This window comes from Heloderma suspectum, chromosome 6 (assembly GCF_057233095.1).
Source record: "Heloderma suspectum isolate Gila_16-S chromosome 6, 16-S_ref, whole genome shotgun sequence".
In the NCBI taxonomy this organism is placed as follows: Eukaryota; Metazoa; Chordata; class Lepidosauria; order Squamata; family Helodermatidae; genus Heloderma; species Heloderma suspectum.
In genome coordinates, this window is record NC_139463.1 from 94,438,891 (window position 1) to 94,465,517 (window position 26,627).

Sequence of the window (26,627 nt, forward strand, 5' to 3'; positions counted from 1 at the left end):
ATCTACTGAACGCTGTCTGAAACTCCTAAGCAATTAGAAGACATAAGGACAGATGGCTCCAAATAGAATTTCTGAATTTAAATTACCAGCAATATCTGAGGACTTGTAAGTTGTAATTAAATCTGCTTAAGTGTTTGTTTTTCTGTTTCTGCAATCATACTTGCTTGTTGTGCTTTTGAAAGGGGAGGATGGCAGTAACAAAGGGAAAAAAGAAAGGCTTGGGAATGCCACCTACCCCCCCGATTGCTCCCCCAGCAAAGGTTTCTAGAAATGCCAGAGATGAAGTGGAGTTGCTTGCTTTGATAAAAACTATGTCTTCTCAGCTATCAGTGCAGTCAAAGAAGCTTGAAACAATTTAGGGCTCAATCATTGCCCTTCAAGGGGCTGTGGACTTAATTAATATCTCTTTTCAAAAGATGGAATTGAAGGTTAATGCTCTTGAAGATCGAGTTACTGCTCATGAAACTGCTATGGAAGCTTCTCATAATATTTTGTCTGCTCAAATTTCTCAACTGGAGGCCTTCACACGTAGAGCGAATCTTCGTATCCTTGGTATGAAAAATGTGGCTACTGGTATAGGTTTGGCTGAATTTATGGATAAACTTTTGGATGAACAATTGGTTTTACCATCTGATTTTCTACTTGATATTGAGCATGCATATCGTGTTCCTGGTTCAATACATGGCACTAAAGGGACTTTTGGGACTGTTATTGTTCAATTTTCACAAGTCTCTCCAAAAACGTTTCTTATGTGTCTGGCAAGAGAACGAGGTGAGCTTCAGTGGGGACCAGCAAATGACACGATTATGCACTTCCCTGATTATACTAAAGAAATCGCTGACAGAAGAAGGCAATTTATCAAGGTGAGAAGTTTGGCAAAGCAAAGTAACCTGCAATATCATACTGAATATCTGGCTACATTTTGCATTCTTTCTGAAGGTCAGATGAAAAGCTTTTTAAAACCTGATGCTGCAGAGACATTCCTTAGTGGTATTAGAATTAAAGCAAGGGAACCAACTCTCTCAGCCTCCAGAGTTGGAATTTAGCCATCTTTACTGTTCTTTTGAAGCACTGCTTGGGTTATAGTGGATAAGATGTCTAGGCAGTATGCCAGAGCAAATGTTTGCATATTTCTGTTTTCTTTCTCCTTTTTTATGTTATATAGTAATAAAATGCCTGTTTGTGTGTATATGTGTGTGTACACATATAAATATATTTTTAGATATGATCTTACTTAAAATATACAAATGGTTTGCTTTTGTTTTTTGTTTTTTATCTTTTTCTTAAACTTCTTTTTCTTTTTCTTCTTCTTCTTCTTAACATCATTATGGGATTATGATTATTACTATTCCTTGCTGGCGAAACCTTTAATGTTTATTAATATACATTAATTGAATGGTAATATATGGCCAATGGAAATGGATAGTTTGCTCCTGTTCCTTTGCTATAAGCCTGAGGTTCTACACTGAAAGATAAGGTTCACCATTTGTGGTGCAGGAGACTGAAGATTTAATAATACCTGCAATGTTTGGAAGAGTGCTGTATAGATATAATCTGTAACTGGATTTATAGTTGGATTTTTTTTTTTTGCTTTTATTGAGGTTTAGATATAATCCTTCCCCCCGCTTCTTTTGCTATCCTCCCTTTTTCTTCCTCAGAATACTGTAATGTTGGAAACTGAAGGTTTTGATTATGTTGTTGGTATTGTTTATTTCATTTATAAAAATAAAATAAAAATAGATTAAAGAAAAAGAATGAGGCAGAAAAATGGAGGACCCTTTCATGGGAAAGAATGTTTTCAAGAAATTGGAGGTCAGATTTGGGCACAGCACTAGCACTCTTCTTGGCACACCTCTTCCCTGGAGCTGTAAGCAACACTGCCCCCTCACACCTGCAACAGGGCTTTCAGGGAACAAGTGGTATGACCACATTGAGAACTTTCTCCACATTTTCTTCTCCATTTTTTGGTAGTGGCTGCTAGGGATGGTGGAGAAATCCACTGCGGACCACAGTGAGGCCAGATTCAAAGGAATCCAGCCTCTGGAGTCCGCAGCAGAGTGGCACCACTCACCTCCACCTCCCTCCGGAATCCTATGCAGTGACTTCCGCGGAGCCGCAGGCTGGCTCCGTATCTGTGGCCTGGCGAATGGATACAGTTGCAAGTGGCATAGTGGATGCCACTTGCAGCTGTATCCATTCGCCAGGACAGCGATACGGAGCCGGCTGCTGGCCTGTGGCTCCACGGAATCGCCGCAGAGAAGAGCTGGCTCACAAGGATTCCCCATGGACTGGCAGGTAGGGAATCCGCCCATCCCTAGTGGCTGCATTCCCCCCACCCCCAATGCCCTGGAAAGATGTTAGGTATGGGGTATTGTGGAAGATGCAAAATGGGGGCCAGGCTGCCAATACAGTTGAAGCTGTTGCCACTTGTGGTGGCAGTGCAAAAAACCCCCAAACACCTGAGAAAGGAAGGAAGGAAGGAAGGAAGGAAGGAAGGAAGGAAGGAAGGAAGGAGTTGTGCTACAACTCTTGCCAGTGGTGAACCCTACATGTGACAAATAGTTGGAAAATTTCTCCTCCCCCTGGAGAAATTCGGTGAAATTCCCCCCCCCCAATTCTATGCCCATAAATAGGGTGGAGAATTTTAAGATGCTATTTCCACACAGGTCTAGTTTGGTTATCCTTTGTTCCTTCCTACCTTAGCATCAGAGGAAAATATATGGTCAGTGTGGAGGTCTTTTCTATCTTATCTGCCAGCACTGGGCTACTGGGTTGCATGTTTTTGCCAAAATGTTTCATCATGCTGTTGAGGCCTGAAATGAACAACAGGGAACAGCTAATAAGAAGAAAAGAGTGAAGAATTTTAAATATAGGCATAAGATTGTAATCTAGAGTAGAGATGTGTTTGTTTGCATGTTGCAAAACTCAAGTGGAAAACTGAGTCATGATTCATCTAGTAGCCTTTGCTTGCAGCTCATCCTGTGGGGTGTCTCCATGAGTGTTTTACTTTGAGCTGGCTGCGTTTTGTTTTTGTTTACATTACGTCATGGCCATCCAGCAGCTACCTTGGAGCTCATCAGGGAAAAAACGGATTTCCTGAGACTGCTTGAAGTGTGATTCTTTTCCTCAAGTCAGATTCTCCCCTGTATATTTGCTGTGTGTGCCCCAACGCCCGCACTTACTTCAGGTGTGCTAGCCCTTCCCAGGGGTGTGCCTTTCACCATGACCCCAGTCAAGGGGTGTTCCCTGTGCATTTCCCATCCCTGCACAAACCAATCAGTGTCTACTCAGAAGTGACTCCCATTGTGCTCAATGAGGCTTGTGCCCTGAATGCCCACATCAGAATTTACAGAGATCCCCCTCAATTGAAATGGCACAGTTTAAAGCACAGATGCCCTAAATGCTGCTGTACAACGCGATTGAGAGGCTCCAATTCTCCTTTGTTTGGTTTATTGCCTTAGGAAGTAATTACTTCACACCTTTGCTATACAGATCCTGAGCAGCATTGGGTTAGAAATGGGGCTGGTTTCACATCCCTGTGCCCCCCCTTTCCCAGCACAAGCATATGTGTGTCTACTCACAAGTAACTCCCATTGTGCTCAATGAGGCTTGCTCCTGAAATGCAGGTGAATCTGGAGCTTCAGGGAAAAGGAGAGAGGGGGAAGAGGGGCGGAGCCTCCTTATTGGTTGAATATCCCCTGCCAGTCAGATGATGGTCACTCCAGCCCCCACCCCCACCCGGAAGTATGTTCTGTGAAGTGATTCTTACTGGTGCAGAGCACTTGCTCGTGGAGCCCTGCATGGATCAAAGTGCAGCAAAGCTGATTCCTTTTTTTAAAAAAATCCGGTATTCCATTTGCTGCTCCTTCCATTGTCATGGACCAGGACTCTGGAATCCAGAAACTGCTTTTAATTTTGGAAGAGTTTGGAATTCTTCTTTTGTGGTAGTTCCTCATCAGGAGACTCTCAGGGCAAACTGTTGAACAATCCCTCTGATTAGGATCACCCCAAAATTATTTATTTATTTATTTAAAAATTGCAGCCACAGTAGGGTGAGGGTCAAATTTGAACGATGTCAATTGAGAGGTTTGGGCTATTCCCCCCCCCCCCGGCACCATTTCTCCAGGTAATATTACTGCCGCTCACAACATTGTGTGGATAGGGGGACATTTTATTAGTAAAGGTAAAGGTGTCCCCAATCAGTTTATTAGGGAAGAGTTAAACCCTCCACCAGCATTGCATACCCAACCTTATTTAGTCCCTCCCACCAAAACCTCTGTTGTTCTGCTGACCTTTTAATAGTTAATGCTGTTCACTGTTTTTATCATCAATCCCTGCTTTTACAATAAAGCTTGGGTTTTGTATTTTATGTATTTTAAACTTTGTATTTTGTTGTTGTTGAACATCACCTCAAGCACCCATTGAGTGGGTGTGGGTGTGATCCTGCCCCTAACTAACTAAATAAATAAATACTGTGGGCTTAAAGCACACACACACACATTCTAGATGTCTCATGTCATATTCAGCTGTACCCTTCATTTAAAACAACAACAACAACAACAACATATAATTTTTCTCTTTCTCCTTTTGTTCACTCATTCACATACACACAAGCCCTGTATAGATTATTTTAATTCTGGACATTATCCGACAGATGCGTGGATTAATCAGTCTTATCACACCAACTGACCTACTCCCAACAACTAACACTCAAAGCAGGCTCAGACAACAGCAAGAAGGGGTAATCAAGGCATGAGAATTGTATTATAGGGAACAATTTTTAAAAAGTCTGGACTGGAAGGACTGAGGGAAGAGTGGATAAAATCAAGACTGATGTGCAAGGAAAACTTTGGGAAGAACACACAAGCCAAAAAGAACCTGCACAGTCCCCAGCAAAACTCTGTCAATGTTCCTGCACCTATGACCAAGGACTAGCAAAGAACATGGGAATAGGTCCTGTGATACCCATTGAAATGAATGGAACTTCAGTTGGTCATGACTAACTTAAATCCTGTTCATTTCAATGGGTATATTCTAAGTAGGGCTTAGGCTGGATTTTACCCTTACTTCATCATTGTGATTGGAGCCCTGGTCAAACACTCACTGTGATTAGAAGCTAGAGCTGTCAGTTATAAAATTACACCCCTTCTTCTTCCTCTTGTGTCTCCCCACCCTGGCATAACTCTTTATATGGAGAGTTTGAAGAGAAATGTATCCATTTTCGTCAACATACACTCTGCCTCTCCATTTCCCTCCAAATCACTAACAAAACTTTGGGAGGGTTCATATTTGATTTGGTCAACTTTGGAGGAGTCCCACTTTAATTCAGACATCTCCTGAACCTTTCTGAATCAGCCCTGAATTCAGGATTTGTCTGAATCCGATGCACACTTTTAGTTTGTATGCTCTGAATCTTTCCCCAAGCTTCTCTTTCAGGAGCTCTTCCTAAAATACAGAAACCACTTGTACATTTCTGAAGAGCTTAGAATTCTTCTCTAGAGGTAGTTGCTGATAAGGAACTCATTCCTGATAAGGCTATTTTGTTCCAGCATTAGGTGGGCCTTCTCCGTGGTGGCACCTCAGCTTTTGAATGCCTTCCCCCAAGAGATACACCTGGCACCAACTTCATTGACCTTTTGGTGCAAGTGTAAGACCTATCTGTTTACCTGGGCATTTATGGGTAGTTAGTTGCTGCTGCAATGACTCTGTCTGCTTATTATTTATTGTTTTACTAGATGTTTATGTATTGTATTTTATTGTTGCTTGCTTTAACATTGTTGTTACTCACTCTGGAATTTTATAAAGGGCAGGATAGAAATAGAACTAGATAAAATAATTAACAAATAATAACACCCCATCTGTTTGAACAGCCAGCATCCAGTCTATTACCACATTCAGGAACTGATTTAGTGCCATCACCACCTCAACCTAAACTGGCTGAAAATGAAAAAAAGAAGAAAAAAGAAGAAGCCTTATTCGGGCATTAGTCTATTCATGTTGAAAAAATGCATGAAGCTGGAGTAGGACTGAATGTGGCAGCCGGTCCATCTACATTTTCATCTCCTCAGGCTCCACTACCAAAAACATGAAGATCTGCAGAGAACTTCTAAGTGTGTTCCACTGCATACTCTTTGAATTCTTCCCTTAATTGGAACTCTGATTGCACAGGGTTCCAAACTGTGGGGAGAGTTCTAAGCACATTCCAAGGATCACATTTAAAATGTCCCTTCAGGACTTCACACTAAATGCATGAAGGTCGGAAGTGAAACTAATAGAGATGGAGATGTTGGGGCTGGTGTGCACAACCCTGCTATCCCTCCATGAATGAAAACAGAGCTGAGTAGGGCTGGAGTTAGGTTTCATCTGTATATTGATGCCACCTCACCTGAAACCTCCACATGACCTTACTCAGCAGTTTCATGTATATGTTAAAAAGCAAGGGGGACAAAATAGAACCTGAGTGACCTCACAGCATACATGGAAGGGAGTTGAGCAGTCATGCCCCAGTGCCAGGATAGACAAGTGGATCAAAGTTTCTCAGTTTTCCATCTTAAGTTCGATTCATTCTGAACCTTGATTTAAAAAAAAAAAAAAAGTTCTCATGAAAATTCATATGCATTTTGTGTGTGTTTTCCTAATATATGCATTTCCATATACAATTTTGCAAGCCGTCTTCTTAATATAATGCATTCTGAACATTGCTTTCATTAATGTAGAGATTTTGGTGTGCACTTTCTCCTAAGATACACATTAGTGTATGCATTTTTTAAATTCTCCATTTTCAGAAAATTTCAGAGAAGTGTGACTTTGGAATGGAAAATGAATTTCAGTTCACATAATTGGTTCAAAAGTACAAAATTGGGAACATTCACATTAAAACGTGAACCAAACAAATTTCTCTCTGATTCCTAAAGGTCCCCTCCTATCTTGCTGGGCCCTTAGCCATCATTTTAAATTTCCACAATCCCCAAGGTGTCCAATGTAGTGTTGCTCTAGGATATTGTGGGAAATTAAAATGTTGGGAAGTTACCAGACTAGGCCACCTACCATGAGAGACCCAGAGCCTGTGTCAGCAGTGGGCCCACTTGTGGCATTTGGGCCTAATATTCTCTTGATCCAGTAGCAGCAGCACCTACTGATTCCCTGGACTATTTTCTTTTGGGTTTAGTCCCAGTGGCAAAGCAGGGAGGCTGATAAAGATATGAATCACAGCACAATTTGGAGATATGGGAGGAGAATTCTAGGCTTAAGTCTCTTCCCAAGGATTACATCTGTCAAGATCATTTTGTCAGGAAGGCCAGTCCTACCAACAAACATACTGACTTCTTGTCTAGTTCAAGACCACTGTCTATTATTTCTACCGCCTTTGTCTTGCTGTGGGTCATTCAAACACAAGTGTCTGTTTCTGTCTCGCTAGCTAAGCAGGAGAAAAAACGTTTGTTCAGATGTGACAAACATGTTTGTTTCAACAAACCCCCAGATTCATGCTGGTGTTTCCTTCCTCTTTAATTATGTAAAACGTGGCAATTAATTGTCCTTGACCAACCCCGCTGTGGAGTTTCAGTGGCCAAAATTAAAAAACTAAGACCGAAGACTGAGGGATGTAATAGTCAATACCACTGAGAGCGAAGTAAAGGGAGTGGGAATAGACACAGGTCCTCCAGTGTGATTTCTAATTGCTTATATCAAATACTCTTGAGATTCAGGCCTGCAAGCTGTTTTAATCACAGAGACTGAAATGACAGTGCTGTAAAAGAATATTTGGAATGTGCATATAGGGGGAAGAGTTGCCCTTGTACTGGTATTTAGGATGGTGGTTTCAGTGGTCTTGCTGCTGGCATGGCTTTTTCACAAGGCATGCAAGCCTCACATTGTGAAATGTAGGGTCCATGATCCACATCCTCCAAATCACATGTATCATAAGTCAGGGGACTTCATCATTGGTGCAATTGCATCTCACGGTGGCTTTATGCACAATGAAATAACTTTCACTGAAGAACCACCAGCGGCATTGCACGAAGAGCTCATGTAAGGACTTGGGTTATTTGTTATTAGGTTATTTGTTATAATGTGTTATAATTTGCATTATTTGTTCTTATTAGGTTATTTGTTTTTACTGCCATGTGTTTTGTCATTCAAAGGAGCTGACCTAGAGCTACAGCCTCATGACAGCAGCTTATTGGCTTTGTCTGTAGATAATATGAATAAATTACGGCGATGCTGCAGAAAAGAAGCTTTCTCCAAAGGACAAAAAATACCGTATTAGATACAGTGAGGATGCAATCCTATGCATGTTTGGAGAGAACAAAGTCCTACAACTCCCAGTGTGCCCCTTTAGGCTGAAATCCTATACACTCTTACTAGGGAGTAAGTTCTGCTGAACTCAGAAGGGCTTAATTCTGAGTTGACATGCAGAGGATTCCATTGTTAAACAACCTACTTTAATTCTTTTAAATACATTTTGTTGTCAATTCTTTCCAGTTCTTTGATGTTCTGTATCACATCAAGTTCCTTGGTGATTTCTCTGCCTCACTTTCTGCCTTACCTTCTGCCTGTGTTCCTGTAACTCTTATTTCTTTGTTCAACATTTTTTTTTTTATGGTGAATACGTAATACTGGTTAGGGCTGGACCAATCTGTCAATTATGGTATATCTCATTTTCTCCTTTTCCCATTGCAGGTACATTCTTTCTCGCTTCTACATCAGTTTGTACCATTAAAAAAAAGTTCACACAAACATATGTATGCGTGTTCCTATCGTATGCATTTCTTTGTACACACAGTTCCTTAATATACACATTTTTTTGCAATCAGTTTTCCTTAATATAATGCTGTTGCATGCACTTGTCACTACACATGTTTGTGCATTTTTGTGTGTTTCCCTAACATATGCATGTTTTGTACACACTTTCCCCTAATATACACATTATTGTTTGGAAAACTGCATCACAGAGAAGTGACGACACTGAAAGAAAACTGCATTCTGGTTCATATACTGATAAGGGAAATGCAAACTCACCAAGTTCTTATTGAAAGGTGAAGCAAATAAAATTCTCCCCCATCGATAATATTTGTTATGTATAGCACATACAGTTGTAGTTATAATTCCAAATATTTAAGCAATCTTCCTTGTATTTTTTCATGGTCCATATTTAAGGCTTACCAAAGAGTAGTACATATGTTCAGGACCAATCCCTCCAAAGCCTAGAGAGTCACACATCAGCCCCTTTGAATTCCCTCAGTCTTGCTTACCAACAGTCTTTTAGCTTTCCTCAAATTCCCTTGAAATAACTATATAAAGTTGCCTTGTACTGCATCAGATCACTGGCCAACCTATTCCTACTAATTCAATATAGTCTCTTTTTACCTTTAATTTTTATTTTAATTGTTTTTCATGGATTTTGTAGACTGTCCTGTGGTTTGGTAATGAAGGGCAGTATAAAAATATTTTAAATAAAATAAATAATACCAGCAGCAGTTCCCCATCTTCTGAGACAAGTATTTTCCAGTCCTGCTACACAATATTCTTTTTTAACTTGAGATGCAGGGTGAGACTCTAGGGTGATCTGTAAACAAAGCATTCCAATCCATTCTCTTCCATTAGTCATTGTCCGTCACCATCTATAGCCCCTCCAGTTTCAGATTAGATTCTATTTGGCAATACTTGAGGGCAACTTGAAGGTATGTACCCACCACCCATGATCTCCAAATGAGTCTTGCTAAACTTTCCAGTTATGTACCGGGACTTCTAAATTCCTTCCTTTAAAAATCAGTTTCTGGATGTTTTTTTGATAATATTGGCTAACATCACCAAGGCCCATCTTCTTCATAATTCTCAGATACCATTTTTTCTGATATTTCTGTGTTTTTGCTTCATATCAAGTTGAGTTTACCTTATTTTTTCAATCTGAGGTACTTTGCAGGAATCTTCCCACTCATGACTGCTGTATGCTTTATGTATTACCGAGTCTTGCTATTAAAAGAAACCATATCCTGTTTGCTCTCTTTGATTTCATTTTCTCGTACAACTCTGATTCAAAGGAAAAATCTTCATACAGCAGTAGATCATAAAGTAGGTCATTCTATACTGCAGAATGAGAATTTATTGGAATGCTTGTCTCTTTGTATGACATAGACTCATATGAGCAAATCTTCTCTAAATCATAATTTTTATTGTTCATATCAAAGGCCATGACAAATAAAAATGGCAACAGGTCTATGTAATAATATAAAGTAAAAATTGATACCATGCCATTTTCTCTATATAGGTACCTTATCATGAAAAGCTATTGGGCAGTATCCTACAGTGCCCTGTGCTAGCAGAATGGACCACTAGCACAAGAAGAACTAGTGGTTCCAGAAACAACAGGAAATGTGTGGCAACACTCATTTCTGGAAGGGGGCAGGTCAGTGGATCACACAGAAGGGAGCGATGCTGACCTGCCCCATTCTGGACTTGAGTGTTTCCACTAATATCTGGGGTTATTTCAGGAAACACTTGTTCCTGTTGTGCTTGTGGTCAGTTCCACTCATGCAACAGAACTAGCAGAGGTACAACGACAATATAGGATATTGCTCACAGAGTGCTGTGTTCTGAAAGTAAACACTGATATTGTTCAATTCCACTATGAGGGGATATGTCACCTTAAGTAAAAGATTGCCTCAAGAAAAGTAGTATATGAATACAGAAATAAACACCAATCATAAAGTAGGTGCAGAGCACAGTAACATTGTTTCTTTTTTAAAAATGTGAAATATCCTTCTGATATTGAATGCAATTCTCATTCTAGTGTAGTGCCTAAGAATTACCAGCACATCCTGGCCTTGGAATTTGCAGTGAAGGAGATCAATGAAAACTCACAGATCTTACCCAATGTCACCTTGGGTTTCCACATCTTTGACAGTTATTTTAGTGCACAGCAGACCTCTTATGCCACAATGCTCCTAATAAACACACTGGAGATGTTTGTTCCCAACTACATATGTGACTTCCAGAATAATCTGACAGCAGTGATCGGGGGACTGGACTCCCAAATCTCTGTGGATATGGCAAATATCTTGGATACCTATAAGATTCCACAGGTTGGGTATACGGGTCTCTGTGTATGTGAGATGTATGGACATTTGGTACTTCTTTCGTGCTACTTTGGTTTGAGACCAAAATGGGTGCATTGCAAATAATTATAGAGACCGATAATGTTTATTTATTCTTATTTATATTAATAATTTACTGTGATCAATAGACCGGAATTAAAAGCACTCCAAAACATATTTATGAAAGAAAATATAACAACGTAAATGACATCAACAGAAACATACAATTGTAAAAAAAAAACCCAGATACCCTAAAGTCACCCTCCAGAAACAACCTTCTAACACCAGAGAGTTAGTTGCTTCCTTGTCCTCATTGCCACTGGGAAAAATTGGCCTCAACTCATGATACTGATGGGATTTTTCTGACAGCAGATATGGAACATAACATTGAGCTGATCTACCTGGTAAAGTAACCAATAAAGACACAATCATTTGCTGCCTAGCACACATGTAAGAATTACAAAACAAGGGAACACATAACATCAATTTAACCTGCAGGTTATTACATAAATAAACCCTCAAGGATAGGGAAGCACTACCTCAAAGCATTTCAGAGAGTAGCATATTAAATCAAGCCAAAGTGAAAGTCCTCCAAACCTTTAGCTACATGCAAATTACTCAAATAAGGGCTCTGTTAACTACAAACCCTCAGATCTGGTATCTCCTCCAAATGGATGCCAAGATTCTGCTTTGTTTTGTGCCACAAACCCTGAATTTTGTGCCACCACCCACAAGTGAGTAATGATTAGTGTTGTGCTAAATATTTTGATTCTTCCATTTTCAGCAATGCATGAGTGGGTTGCGGCAAAATGAAAACTTCCCCGAAAAAGGCTGGGGAGGTGAGAATTTCAAATAATTTTCTCCTTGGAGTGGAGGACAGGGTTCCACTTATCTTTTCTAAGTGTCATGGTGGCTGAGGAATCTTCTGCCTATTTTTATTTTTATTTTACTTTGAAAATGTCCCCTGTACTTGCAGCAGCCCAGAACCCTTGACAGCGAGGCTTCTCCAGCCCGACAGCTCTTCTTGAACACCCATGAGATTACATGACCTCACCCTCTCTCATAGGCATTCAAAAAGTGCTCCCAGGCTGCAGAAACCTCCCTGCAAAGAAAGAAGAAAAGAGGCTTTTAGAGCTTTAGAAAAACTGTTCTTGCTTGCAGCAGCACAGAGCTCTTTGCAGAGAGGCTTTTTGCAGAAAGGCATTCAGGAACTTCTGCTGGGCTGTAAGCCTCTCTTTACAGAGTTCTGACCTTCTGCAAGTTTTTATGAAGTCCTAAAAGCTCCATTTCTAAAGGAAATCAACCCTGACTGCTCATTGGAAGGACAGATACTGAAGCTGAAGCTCAAATATTTTGGCCACCTAATGCAAAGAGAAAACCCCCTGGAAAAGACCCTGATGCTGGGAAGGATTGAAGGCAAAAGGAGAAGAGGACGGCAGAGGATGAGATGGCTAGATAGCATCACCGATGCAATGAATATGAACTTGAGCACACTCCGGGAGAGAGAGCGGAGGACAGGAAGGCCTGGTCCATTGGGTCATGAAGAGTCGGACACGACTGAACAACAACAAAAGCTCCATTTGTTCTTGTTTGCAGCAGCCCAGGACGCTGCAGAGTGTTCTCTGCAGCTTGGGAGCTCTTCCTGAATGCCTAGGAGAGACGGCTATGTCCCATGGTCTCATAGGAGTTCAGGAGTTGCTGCCAGCTTGGAGAAGCCTCTCAGAAAAGAGTCTTGTGCTGCTGCAAGAACAGGGGGCATTTTTAAAGGAAAAAAGAAAAAAAATGAAAGAAAGAAAGAAAGAAAGAAAGAAAGAAAGAAGGTTTCCTCAGCCACCTCCTAAACTTAAAAAGGTATGTGGAAACCCTGTCCCCCTCCCCAAGGAGAAAATTATTTGAAATTCTCACTTCCCTGCAAAAGAGGCAAAAAATGCCTCTTTCCCAGGGAGACAAAAAATTCCCAAACATAGAAGCGTTCAGAATGATACATTAATTGTGGGATTGTAGTCAGCACACAAACACAGTATTACTGTATCTGCTTCAAACCTTTGGCAAGGGTTGGTGGTTTGTTTGTTTTTTCTAGTTTTGTGCTGTTTTGTTCCAGAAACCCCAAGTTTTGTGCTGCCACGAAAGGCATGAAAATGATATATCCCAAGTGGAATGCTGGTGAATGCTGAAACATTAAGAATGTTTAAACAATAGAAAATAAATATAGTGGGGGCTGCAGCCCTGTACTTCAGTTTGAAGCATGCTCAATCACCCTGCATAAAAAGAAAGGTGGCTTGGGGGGAGCATCCTGGAGGGCTGCAGGATGTGTGTTAGTTGGTTAATATGGTTGTTGTTTATTTTGGTGTGCTTAGGGATGTCAGAGAAATCTGCAACCAACGAGTTTGGATTTTTTATTAATCTGACCTGCAGATTCTGCAGTGGACTGGTTTTTCCCCCTCTCAGGTGGATTCTGCAGACTTGCAGACCATTTTTCTAACCTTCAGGAATTTTGCACGAATTTTGTCATAGTGTTTTGTCAACATGTGTCATACACACACAACCCCCCTCACCCCACACCGAAAATGCACATTTTTCCCATAGGCTAAAGGGTGAAAATGTGGATTTGGGTGGGGGGATTTGCATATTTTGGGGAAATTTGCACGTTTTTGTGCATGCGAATTTGTGCAAATGCAAATTTGTGCAAATTCGGGAACGAGACATACCAATTCTGTGAACAGGTAGACGATGGAATGAAAGGTGCCTGACAACCTGCAAAACAAAGACAGATTTTGTATAATCATCCTGAGGTGTGATGTGCATTTTGACTGGGCCTTTTGGTATGTGGTGCGTGTTTCACTTGGGTTGTGTGTATCCATTTGTCTGTGCTTGTTTCCACTAGTTTTTTCTGGTGTCTGTGTTTTGCCTGGACTCCCCCCTCCCCTACGTATGGGTGTGTGTGTGTGATTTGCCTGTGTGTGTTTCTTTGAGCTTCCCCAGTTTGCCCCAAATGGGTATTTTGTTATCCTTTGTGGGGGCAAGTATATCATTTGGCATTTGGGAGTCAGATCCCAGCTCTGCCTTGTACACAGATTCTTGGCCAAATTACATATCTCTGACCCTCATTTGTTTGCCTTATGTGAAATGGGAATTACAGCAGAAAACACTGGGTTCAAAAGAGTGGTTTTTTTTATTTTGTAGCCCAGATTTTGGTGCAAGTTACTTTTCTTTTAGCCTCATCCATTTGCCTTCTGGAAATGGGTGTTTTGTGAACTGCCAAGCCCACCATGGCAGCCATTTTATGGAAGTGTCCACAACTGTCTCTGTTCCAATTGTGTCCACATGTCCAAAAAAGTTGTGGACCCCTGGGCTAGACACTATCCTCTCAGCATCAGTCATGAGTTTTAGTATGGGAATAATACAATTCACTTACCTCATGTGGTTGTGGTGAGCCTTGTGTCACAATATTTTAAGTAATCTGAATATCTGAAATAACTACTTGAATGTAGCTTTTACCCCCTCTCTCATTGTCTCCTCAAACACTCTTCAGCTCGTATATGGCTCTGCTCCAGTGATGAATCATAAAACACCAGGCCTTCCCTTCTTCCAGATGACCCCAAAGGAAACCCTTCAATCTACAGGGCTTCTCTCTTTGTTTCTACATTTCAGGTGGACATGGATTGGGGTCGCTGTGATGGATAATGATAATGGCGAAAGATTTCTGGAAATTGTAGTCCCACTGTTTTCCCAGAGTGGTATCTGCTTTGCCATCATAGAAAAAATCCCTGTGTTAACGTCTGTCACAGAAGTTAACAACAGTCTAGAGATGGCGGAAGAAATACATGAGAAAATCATGGATAGCAAAGCCAACATAATGATGTTCTATGGAGAATCTAATTCCATGATATTGTTGCGATTTCTTCCACATGTAGCCAAAAGAGAGCATATGACAATTGTAGAAGGTAAAGTGTGGATAATGACAGCCCAGATGGACTTCAGTTCAATGATCATTCAAAAGAATTGGGACTCGGAAGCATTCCATGGGGCTCTGTCCTTCACATTCCACTCCAGTCATTTACCAGGATTCAAGCCATTTGTTAAGACTAGAAACCCATCCAGCACAAATGGAGATGGTTTTATCAGGGACTTCTGGCAACAGGCCTTTGGCTGTGTATTCCAAAATCCAGTTGTAGGCATGGCAGATAGAGATATCTGCACTGGGGAGGAAAAGCTGGAGAGTCTTCCTGGATCTTTTTTTGAAATGACCATGACTGGCCACAGCTACAGCATCTACAACTCTATCTATGCTGTGGCCTATGCTTTACATGCCATGTCATCATCTAGAATCAAACACTATTCAATGGTGAATGGTGGGAGACTGATACTTCAGAATCAACAGCTGTGGCAGGTAATGGTCTGCATGTCCACATGTGACAGGGCATTATAAGATTTATAAATTATAAGATTTGGGTTGTTGCAATAAAACCCAGCCATGGTAGTAAGCTTTCTCCTGAAAATCTTCCTGTAACTGTAGTTCCATTGATTCCAGTGCATCTTCTCTGTGTATGACAAATCTGGATCCAACAGGATGTGAGTAACATGCACAGCTTTAAAGTTGTTTATTGACATAGTGATCTCCTCCTGTTCCCTCTACATCACAAAAAGGTGCACAGTATTTTCATCATCTCTCACTCAGAAACTCTCCATGCTATCGTTCTGGTGCTGTGATTAGACCTTTATATGAAAAATCTACATGCACCAATTAATACTAAACTCTTGATTTTTCTTTTTCACCCTAAGCTCCATCGCTTTTTGAGATATGTTTCATTTAACAACAGTGCTGGGGACAAGATTTCCTTTGACCATAATGGGGAGTTAGTAGCTGGATTTGATGTGTTCAACTGGATTATTTCCTCAAACCAATCTTTTCACAGAGTGAAAGTTGGGTGGGTGGATCCCCAGATTCCTCCAGAGCAAGCCTTCTTCATCAATGAGGAGGCCATAATATGGCACAGCTGGTTTAATCAGGTAGGATTCCATCCTTTGGAGTTTGAAAAATCTTCCAGTCTGAATGAACACGGACTTTCTGTGTAGATGTGCAAACCCAAAATCATTAGACAATGTTGAATCTGATATTGATTGAAAGAAGGACAATGTATGCATTTGATGAAATTACCGAGGGTTTCCTTTTGAATTCTCACAAGTTTCTGTCCTTGTTGCTGTGGTCTTTCCTTCATTAATTGAGAAATAGTTTGAGAAAAAATAATTATAACTTTATTATTCAGAATATATGTAAAATCACAATTGCTCTTCTTTTACATTCAGCCAAACATTATCATAGTATAGTAGCGTTCCATTGATCGAGTCCAACCCCCTGATCAATGCAGGAATCCAAGTCAAAGCATCCCTGACCAATGGCTGTCCAGCTTCATCGTGAATGCCTCCAGTGTGGGAGAGCCCACTACCTCCCTAGGTAGTTGGTTCCATTGTCGTATTGCTATAACAGTCAGGAAGTGTTTCCTGATGTTCAGCTGGAATCTGGCATCCTGTAACTTGAGCTCATTATTCCGTGTCCTGCACTCTGGGATGATCAAGAAGAGATCCTGGCCTTCCTCTCTGTGACAACCTTTCAAGTACTTGAAGAGTGCTATCATATCTCCCCTCAGTCTTCTCTTCTCAAGGCTAAACATGTCCAGTTATTTCAGGCTCTTCTCCCCTCCTATCCATGGGACCAAATTAGATTTTGCCTAAAGGAGACCATCACCGATAAGTTTTTCTTCCTGTGAGGGACTGGTGAACCTCGCTGTCTCTTATCCAGCACCTGTCAGACCCCTGACTGTGTCACCAGGGTGCCCTGTGCCCCCCCCCCCACTACCAGACTCACTGAGACTGGCTATGCCAGGGCAGCTGCAAGTGGCAATGGCACAAATGAATAACAGCTCTGGCTGACACTGTTCAAGGCTTGTGTTGATGGTCATAACTGGGTTCACCTGGAAGAGGGAAGGGATGAGGAGGATGATAGGAGGAAAGGCAGTCAGGCACTGGATAAAAAGGGAGGAAAGGAGATAGGTGAGGAGGAGATGGAGAAGAGACAGGGAGATGGGAAGAGACCCAAACAGAAGGAGGCAAGACAGGAGGGAAGAACAGCTTCTTACATGGGAAACACCAACTTCCACTCTATATTCCTGTCAGGAGCCACTTAACTTATTGGGGAGAGAAGAGATATGTCCCTCTTCCTCCATTACCCCTTTAAGAGCAAGCTCCAAAAAGGTTTCAAGGGACATAAGGAAAGTTAGTGTTTTCTCGAGGAAAGGTATATGAAAACTGCTGCTTAGGACTTAGCTGCTGAGGGCATTATTTCTCCTTGTGCATTTGGCAGAGACAAACTGGGGGGGAGATTATTTATCTGCTTGGTGTTGGTCAATGCCATAAGTGAAGGTCAGGGGAAGTGGTGTGTGGCAATTTGGGGATCTCCAGGGGGCCAAATTGGGAGCCCAGGAAGGCTGAAAAATAAAAATAGGAAGAAGATTCCTCAGCCACCACCTACACTTAAAAAAGATAAGGTCACAGACATACCCCTGCACTATAGCGTCTTTCTCAAGCTTATTTTTTTTCTCCCCACGGAGGGCTGTATTATCAGGGAGATCAGGATGACAAAGTTTAGGAAGAGAAATACTACTTATAAAAAAAGATGAGCAATTGTTCCTTTATATACATTGAATTCCCTTTATGAGCAATTGTTCCTTTATGTACATTGTGAACCCAGAGAGGAGAGAAAGGGGGCATGCCAGTGGGCAGGGAGGGACTGGGAAGGCTGGCTTACACTATATCCCCAGGCCTCCCCAGCCTCTTTCCCTCTTGCTCCACAGAGCCCCTGTCAAACAAGCAAAAAGCCCATCTATCCAAAATACAGAGCAGGAGGAGCGTGGAGGCAAAGATCGGCTCTGCCACTCTTCCCACTCTGCACTGGATGGCCAAAAGCCTCTGAGTTTGGAGGCTTACAGCCAGCCCAATAGGATTGCACCCTATTTTTATAACTTTTTATAACAAATTTTATAATTATAAGCCTAAGTATAGTCTTGTACTATATTGTTTTAATAACAGCCCATAGCATAACACCCATTCATACATGACTGAAATGCCTTCCCACTATAGAGACATATGTAGAGATGGCGGAGAAATCTGCCACGGACACCAATGAGGCCAGATTCTTTGGAATCCGCCCCCCCCCCGAGTCCATGGCGGAACAGACTACCCCCACCACCACCCGAAATCCCCCCTGGGATGGAACCTACCTGATGGAGGCTGGTCCGGGTTGCTGTCTTCGTTCTGCTGCCAGGCTGCGGAACAAAATGGCGTCCGGCGTAGGGGATGCCATTTGCATCCCTGCCATTGGCAGTGATTGGCTATGTAAATATTTACGTAGCCTATCACGGCAAAGAGCAGGGACGCAAATAGTGTAGGGGATGCCATTTGCATCCCTGCCGTTGGCCATGATTTGCTACGTAAATATTTATGTAGCCAATCATGGCCAATGTCAGGGACGCAAATGGCATCCCCTATGCTGGACGCCATTTGCGTCTGCAGACTGGCCGCGGCCGGAAGTCTGTCAGCAGCCGGAGCCGGCCGGCGGCTCCATGGACTCCCCGCAGAGTGGAGCCGGCTGGGGAGGATTCCGGGGGAAGGACCAGATCGCCTCCCCCTGCCTGCGGATGCCCCGGACCGGAACAGGTAAGTACTTGTACACCCCTAGACATATGGAAGGCTCCGTTACCTTAAGGACTCCCAACTTCATGATTCTGCCCTCTCATTCATGGATTAGGTCCAGCCTCTATCTGTTTGTAGTGAGAGCTGCCATCCCGGTTCTAGAAAGAAAGTGAAGGAGGGGGAGCCATTTTGCTGCTATGACTGCATGTCATGTCCAGAAGGGAAGATTTCAGACCAGGAGGGTAAGCAATACGTTACACAGGTTTCTCAGACAGAATGGAACACACATACACATCAGGGTCATTTCTCTTCAGAATTTCAAGTATGCCTGAATTTGTAAGATGGGTCTGAAAGGGAGCTGCTGAAGAGGAAAGCAGTGTGTGTGTGTGTGTGTGTGTGTGAGTGTGTGTGTGTGTGTGAGAGAGAGATCTTTAGGCCTTGGGATTCTTAATCTAGGGTTGTTCCTTAAGCATAACTGAATATTTTCTGATAGAAAAATCATGAGGAGAAAGAGAGAGTGAGTATGTGTGTGTTTGTGTGTGAACTATACTACACCTAGCAGACATGATTCATGCCTTTGTCAAGTTTTCAGTGTATATTCATTGAGTCATCTCTGCAATATATAACTTACAAATAGATAAAGCATTTTGCCATGATTGAAGTAAACACTTTGTAATCTGTATTTAATAAAGAAATTGCTCCATATGACTCTGCTTGAAAAGGATCTTTATCCTCTTTTAATATTAAAATATTGTACTCATTACACACAAGTATGTCCCATTGAAATGGTGCTTACTTCTGAGTAGCCATGTATAGGATTCCACTATGAATCTGGGACAGATTAGACAAATATCGCATAATCATTGCACCAATACAAAGATACACTTTGTTTTAGGAGCTGAACCAGCAAGTCTTAAGCAAATGCTTTTGTAATAAAGTGCCACTCCAATACAAGACCCATTTTATATTTATAAGACGCAGAAGGAGCAGTGGCAAATGGAGCCCAATGATACTCTGTCACCCAATGGCCCACAAAAAACTGGACCTGGCACTGACCACAACTTTTTTATTTCAGACATGAATGACTGCAGTACATGTGCAGATGAAAAGTATCCCAGCAAAAATCAGGATTTATGTATTCTCAAGAATACAAGCTTCTTATTTTATGAAGAGCCTTTGGGGATCAGTTTAGTCTGTTTTTCTCTTTCCTTTTCTTTCATCACTTCTCTGGTGCTAGCAACATTTCTGAATCACCACAACACTCCCATTGTGAAAGCCAATAACCGGGACCTAACATACACTCTCCTCATCTCCCTGCTGCTCTGCTTCCTCTGTGCATTTCTCTTCATTGGCCGTCCCCAGAAGGTGACATGTCTCCTCCAACAAATTGCCTTTGGCATTATCTTCTCAGTGGCTGTTTCTTGTGTACTAGCAAAAACCATCACAGTGGTTCTGGCTTTCATGGCCACTAAACCAGGATCCAGGATGAAGAAATGGGTGAGGAAAAGACTGGGCAACTCTGTTGTTCTTTCCTGCTCCCTTATTCAAGCATGCCTTTGTATTGTGTGGCTGGCAATCACTCCCCCTTTCCCAGATGTGGACATGCACTCAGTGATGGAAGAAATTGTACTTAAATGTAATGAAGGCTCTGTGACTATGTTTTACTGTGTCCTGGGTTACCTGGGCTTCCTGGCAATTGCCAGCTTCACTGTGGCCTTCTTTGCCAGGAAGTTACCCGACAGTTTCAATGAAGCCAAGTTTATAACGTTCAGCATGTTGGTCTTTTGCAGTGTTTGGATCTCCTTTATTCCAACTTACCTGAGCACCAAGGGAAAATACATTGTAGCTGTGGAGGTCTTTTCCATCTTAGCCTCGAGCTCTGGGCTAGTGAGCTGCATCTTTTTCCCAAAGTGTTACATTATTGTGGTGAGGCCTCAGCTCAACAACAGGGAACAGCTAATAAGAAGAAAAGACTGAAGAATTGAAATATCTGTGTTCTCTGCTACAGTTTGTAACCGTCAAGAGACGTGCATATGTGTGTGTACGAAACACAGTATTTGTAAGAGGATGCCCTTCAGCAGCTATTCTATATAATTCTTATACATATAGAATTATATATTTTCTTATATAATTCTATATAATTCAAAGACTCCCATATTCTCCCTAGCTGAAGAAAAGCAATCAGTTGGAAAACTGACTCAAGATTTTCCAAAAGGAAAACCATGATGTATTCATGGTTCTCATCATCCCCTAACTTCTTCTTTCAGTAGCATTTCTTAAAGCCCAGAAACTGTTTTTAATTTTTGAAGAATTTGGAATTCTCCTCTAGTGGTAGCTGCTGATTATAAAACTCTCAGGGCAATCTTTGTTGTTATGGTCACTCACAAATTACTGTATAAACTGATAGTGGCCATGGTAGAAGAGGGTTCAGTTTGAAATCATACCAGTGGAGAAGTTGGGGCTAAGCCTTTTCCTGATTCTGGCACCATTTCCCCAGTCCTGAAGCTGCTTTTTCCATAAGGGAGAAAACTTAAGGGTATTATTTGATACCTGTAAGATTTTACTGTAGATCAAATAACTGTGTGTGCATGCGTGCAGGCTTTTATTAGGCTAATGGCTTCTGGAATTAAACACAACACTAAGACAAGAAACCTAATCTGATTCAGCTCTCCTCCCACAAATTCATAATAATAATAATAATAATAATAATAGATTAACAATCTCCTGTTTCATGGCTAGTTGCACCTTTCATTTCTGTTTTCTCTTTCTCTCTCTTCTTTGCACATTCAAGCATACACACAAGACCTGTGCCAATTGTTTTAATTCTGGATATAATTCATAGGTGAATCAGTGTGGTATCACACCAACTAGCTCCACTCCTGACCTCCGTGCATTTATCTAATATTCTATATAAAACGTAGATGGGAAACCTGTGGCCCACTTTAAAATTAATTAGCATGTTACTTTGCTATCCAATTACAAAGAATGGGTGGAACAACTTGGGATACTGTCCTTCCCAATAAATACAAGTGCTATACAAGGATTTCAATGATCTGTTGAGACCAGCAATCCTTTTTCTTTGTCAAATTCACCTTTTGCTGCAATGAAATCCATATTTCAAAGGAGAAAAAAAGGATAAAAATGGTTTTATCAGGGAATTCTGGTAACAGGATTTGAACTAGGTATTCCCAAATAGTGTGCTAGGCAACGTGGACAGCGACATTTGCACTGAGGAAGAGAACCTGGAGAGGAAGCAGTCAGTTCAGTCTACAATCTCCACATGACAGGCCGGCAAGTGACCAACCAGGTCAGCCATGCTCTGGGGCCCCAGAAGCAGCTAGGAAAGGGGGACAAGATAGACAGAGATAGGCGTGCAAATACAGGGGATGGCAGGGTAGAAAGGGTGACTTTTGTGGTGATGTGTTCTCCATGCCAGTGCAGTCCTGATAGCCAGCTGTGCCAATTGCACCACCTACAAAGAGGTGGTCACACACTGGAGCTCCTAGTCCTCAATGTGACAGCAGTGGGGCTGCACCTTTGCCCACTGACCAAGGTTGTTCTGCAAACGGTTCCCCAGCTGACAAAAAACTGTCAAGATCCACTGATGTCCTGTGAGGATGGCCTGAGGGGATGTGGGACCTATGAGAGTACATAAGAGAGGAGGCCATCAGGGCCTGCATGCATCATCCCTCCCCTGTTTGGAGGATTGTGGTCAGGAGAAGTTCAGCAGAGTCAAAATAACTGTTGAAAGGCTGTTAAGCTGCCTGCCTTGGGTCATCCATATTCCCCTCTCAATGGGGAAAATGTAGCCAGAGCCCTTCACCCATCCATCTCTCATGCAAACTGAACTGCACCAGTTGGCAGAAATAGCTGCAAGGCCTGTGGACTCAAAAATAGCCCGGCATGAGGAAAAGTAACAGCCCTCTTTTCCAAGTTGCCCCCATGGCCATGCCACAGGATTGAGAGAAGGCAGGGGCAAGCAGCAAAACCAGGAACAGGCCTGGCAAACATGCAGTGCAGTGCAGCACAGACAGACCACGGAATGGGTCGCACCCTCCCCAGCCAAGAATGGGGAAAGCAAGGTCTCTGTATGCATCCTTGGGAAGGAGAAACTGCCACACCTGGGGCAAAGATGGCAGTCCCTGGGAGGAATGTGGAGGGAGGGTATAGTTCTGGGTCCATGAAGCTGGGATGCAATCTGGGGAACCAGTTGCTTCCATCTGAGGACCTACTGCAGGGCAGGGATATTGGGTGACACATGGGCCTGGATCTCTGCTGGACCCACCCTCAACATGCATGCTTGCAGGACAACCCAGAGTCACGTTATGCAACCGAAGCGACTTCAGACCCTTTCCAATGGACCCTTTCAATACTCACCTTGCCCTGAGAAGACAAGTGGGCAGAAAAGAGATTGAATTGCAGAAAATGCATGGAAATTTGAAAGTTTGATATTTTGCTACTCCAAGACCCCAGTCTTCTTTCCTGCTTTCCTGCCTCCCTTCCTGAGGAGACAACATGTCGCAGTCAGTGTTGGCCTTTGTCTCAAACCTGCCCAACATCCTGGAGTAAGGCTCGCCAAACTACCACTTTCACAGACAAGTTCCTTTAAGTCATCCTTCCCCAGCCTGGTGCTTTCCAGATATTTTGGATATCAACTCCCATCAGCTCCAGCCAGCATGGCCAATGGTTAGGAACATTGGGAGTTGTAGTTCCTCTTCCTTGGTGAAGGCTGCTTTAGGTACAGAGAACTTAGGCCATTGGGTGGTATAAAAATGTAATAAATAAATAAATAACCTCTTTGTTTGATTGAAGCAAGCTGAAGCTAGCTAGCTGTGCTCTCTGAAGTCCATGTTATTTATCTGCTAGGAGGATAGAGCAAACTGGGCGAGCTCCAGGTTTGTGGGGGTGTCAAGGTTTCCCTTATGACCTGTACCCCTTGAGCAACTCCTTAAGGATCTCTTGCCTCCTTAAGAATCCCATCTTCTTCTTTTACCTTCCCCTTTCCAATAACGTGGGGTTTAGGCTGTAGGCATGGGGTGATTGACACTCTAGACACAGGGTTTAACCACAGTAGTTTACTGGAAAATTAAAGCAAACAATCACAACTAAAGGTATTTACACAAAAGAGCTGAGTGATAACAAAAGGCCCTAAAAGCAAACAAAAGTTGCAACATGTAAATTCCTTTCCCCTAGCTGCATTTAGACTTTTCTAGGCTGCTTCTTCCTTCTCATTCTTCAGACTCTGCCCTCACTTTGGGCTCTGGCTGTCTCTGTTCTTACTGGCTCTTGCTCTGGCTGTGGCCTGGTCTTTTCTCTATCTTACTGGCTCTCTCCCTGTCTTTATATGCCCTCCTCCCTCAAAACCTAAAGTACTGCTTCAAACCTGTGGAAATGAAACTTGAGTGAAGAAACAAAATTGACACTTAACTGGAGAAATGAAACTACTCCTCTGACTGACTAAAGAATATGTGCACATTTAAAGTGCACATTGTACAAAAATGCACATTTTTAATGTGATCAGAAGTTCACAAATGTGCAAAGTATTTCAGGAAATGCACATGCATTCACATTTGTGTTCGGGTTGCAAACAGAGCAAATTGTGATGATTTGCAAACAGAAACAAAATTCTCACAGATCTCTAGAAGAAATGAAGTTCCTTTTCCCCAAAGGAAAAAAGACTGAATAGGATACATTTAATAGGACACATTTCATTTAACCCCTTCAAAAGCTATTAATTTAAAAGCCCAATTCTGAGATTACATGTATAGCACTGCAATGTTAAACCACTGCAAACTGTTTTAATCCTTTTACCTTCATTATTGTTGTTTTTGGAATTTTAGTTATTTCTTTTATCCCTTCTAAAGTTTCTAAAGTTACACAAAGTTTCACTGCCTCAGCTTATGCCTCAATTTCCATCTCCATTCCTGCACCTCTCATTTTCATAGTAAATATAAATAATGTATGGCTGTGAGAGCTGGACTATAAGGAAGGCTGAGCGCCGAAGAATTGATGCTTTCGAACTGTGGTGCTGGAGAAGACTCTTACGAGTCCCCTGGACTGCAAGGAGGTCAAATCAGTCCATCCTAAAGGAAATCAACCCTGACTGCTCATTGGAAGGACAGATAATGAAGCTGAAGCTCCAATATTTTGGCCACCTAATGCGAAGAGAAAACTCCCTGGAAAAGACCCTGATGCTGGGAAAGACTGAAGGCAAAAGAAGAAGGGGACGGCAGAGGATGAGATGGCTAGATAGCATCACGGATGCAATGAATATGAACTTGAGGACACTCCGGGAGAGAGCGCAGGACAGGAAGGCCTGGCGTGCTATGGTCCATGGGGTCACGAAGAGTCGGACACGACTGAACGACTGAACAACAACAACAATATATAGGACATGCATTCTTAGTCATATTGGCAAATATTTAAACAAGCATCATTGCTATTTTTCAGGAACCATTTTTAACACTTGCCAAGAAATGATAAAGACATTTACACCTGATACTCCCTCAAACCCTAGAGATTTGCACATCTACCCATTCTAATTCCCTCCGTCAAACCAAAATGCTTTTATCTGCTCTAAATTTCCTACATGTATTCCTCCTGACCTGATTTCAATGGAACATAGGAAGCTTCCTTATACTGAGCCAGAGTATGGGTCTATCTAGCCCAGTATTGTTGATACAGACTTGCAAGCTGTGTGCCAGGGCATTTAAATCCCTTCTTTATAACATCTTTTAATGCTGATCTTGGGTAATGTTTGCCAACTTTATGAAAGCTTCTCTTCTTCATACTAATCCAGACACTATTCCTTCAGATATAACAGTTTCTTTCCTGCTTGCTCTGTTCGATTCTATTTTCAGTTATAATTCTATTTTGAGAGCCAGTGTAGTGTAGTGGTGAGGGTGACGGACTGGGAGCCGGGAGATCCGGGTTCTAGTCCCCACTTGGCCATGGAAGCTCACTGGGTGACTTTGGGCCAGTCACAGACTCTCAGCCCAACCTACCTCACAGGGTTGTTGTTGTGAGGATACAACGGTGAGGAGGAGGATAATGTAAGCCGCCTTGAGTTCCTTGCGAGAGGGAGAAAGGCGGGGTATAAATGCAATAAATAAATAAATAAATAAATAAATTTATTTCATTGAAAGTATATTCATAAGAAAATTAGATGAAACATGTATATTGCAAAATGGGAACTTACTGGAATGAATGCATGTGACTTGGAATGATACTGACTATTACTGAAGCTTCTCAAAATCATAAATAGTACTGTACAAAATACTGAGTGTAACAATAAAGTAGATACAGAACACAGTGGCATTTACTTTTTACAGTGTGGAATATCTTTTTGACATAGAATGCAATTTTCATTCTAGTGTAATCGCCAAGAATTACCAGCACATCCTGGCCTTGGTGTTTGCAGTAAAGGAGATCAATGAAAACCCACAGATCTTACCCAATCTCACCTTGGGCTTCTGTATCTATGACAGTCATTTCAATGCACTGCGAACATACCATGCAACAATGCTACTTACATCCACATTCGTGAGGTTGGTTCCCAACTACATGTGTGACATCCAGAATAATCTGACAGCTGTGATTGGGGGACTGGACTCCCAAATATCTGTGAATATGGCAAATATACTGGATAGCTATAAGATTCCACAGGTAGGGTGCATGTCCCTCTGTCAACGTGTAATGTATGGGAATGTAATTCTTCTTTCACATTTCTTTGTCCCCCTGATTTCATTTTGTGATTCAGAGACAAAAATGTATTGTGTATTACTAGTAAGACAAACATTATAATTTGGTGAATGTTATACCCTGGCTAAGAAAAACAATGTCTTT

At 41.9% G+C, this 26,627-nt stretch overlaps 2 protein-coding genes across 2 annotated transcripts in view; both read left to right on the forward strand.

Annotated features, from left to right (window-relative positions):
• LOC146341888 (vomeronasal type-2 receptor 26-like) overlaps window positions 1-20,759 on the forward strand; it is a 72,473-nt gene extending 51,714 nt beyond the window's left edge. Inside the window, exons 5-10 of the mRNA XM_084807728.1 lie at window positions 10,790-11,081; window positions 11,878-11,932; window positions 15,263-15,483; window positions 17,036-17,200; window positions 18,898-19,024; window positions 19,858-20,759. Coding sequence (XP_084663854.1) covers window positions 10,790-11,081; window positions 11,878-11,932; window positions 15,263-15,483; window positions 17,036-17,200; window positions 18,898-19,024; window positions 19,858-20,759 — 1,762 coding nt within the window. The remainder of the gene's footprint in view (window positions 1-10,789; window positions 11,082-11,877; window positions 11,933-15,262; window positions 15,484-17,035; window positions 17,201-18,897; window positions 19,025-19,857) is intronic.
• A 2,538-nt stretch (window positions 20,760-23,297) lies between these two features.
• Window positions 23,298-26,627, forward strand: part of LOC146341889 (vomeronasal type-2 receptor 26-like) — a 32,211-nt gene continuing 28,881 nt past the window's right edge. Inside the window, exon 1 of the mRNA XM_084807729.1 lies at window positions 23,298-23,347. Coding sequence (XP_084663855.1) covers window positions 23,298-23,347 — 50 coding nt within the window. The remainder of the gene's footprint in view (window positions 23,348-26,627) is intronic.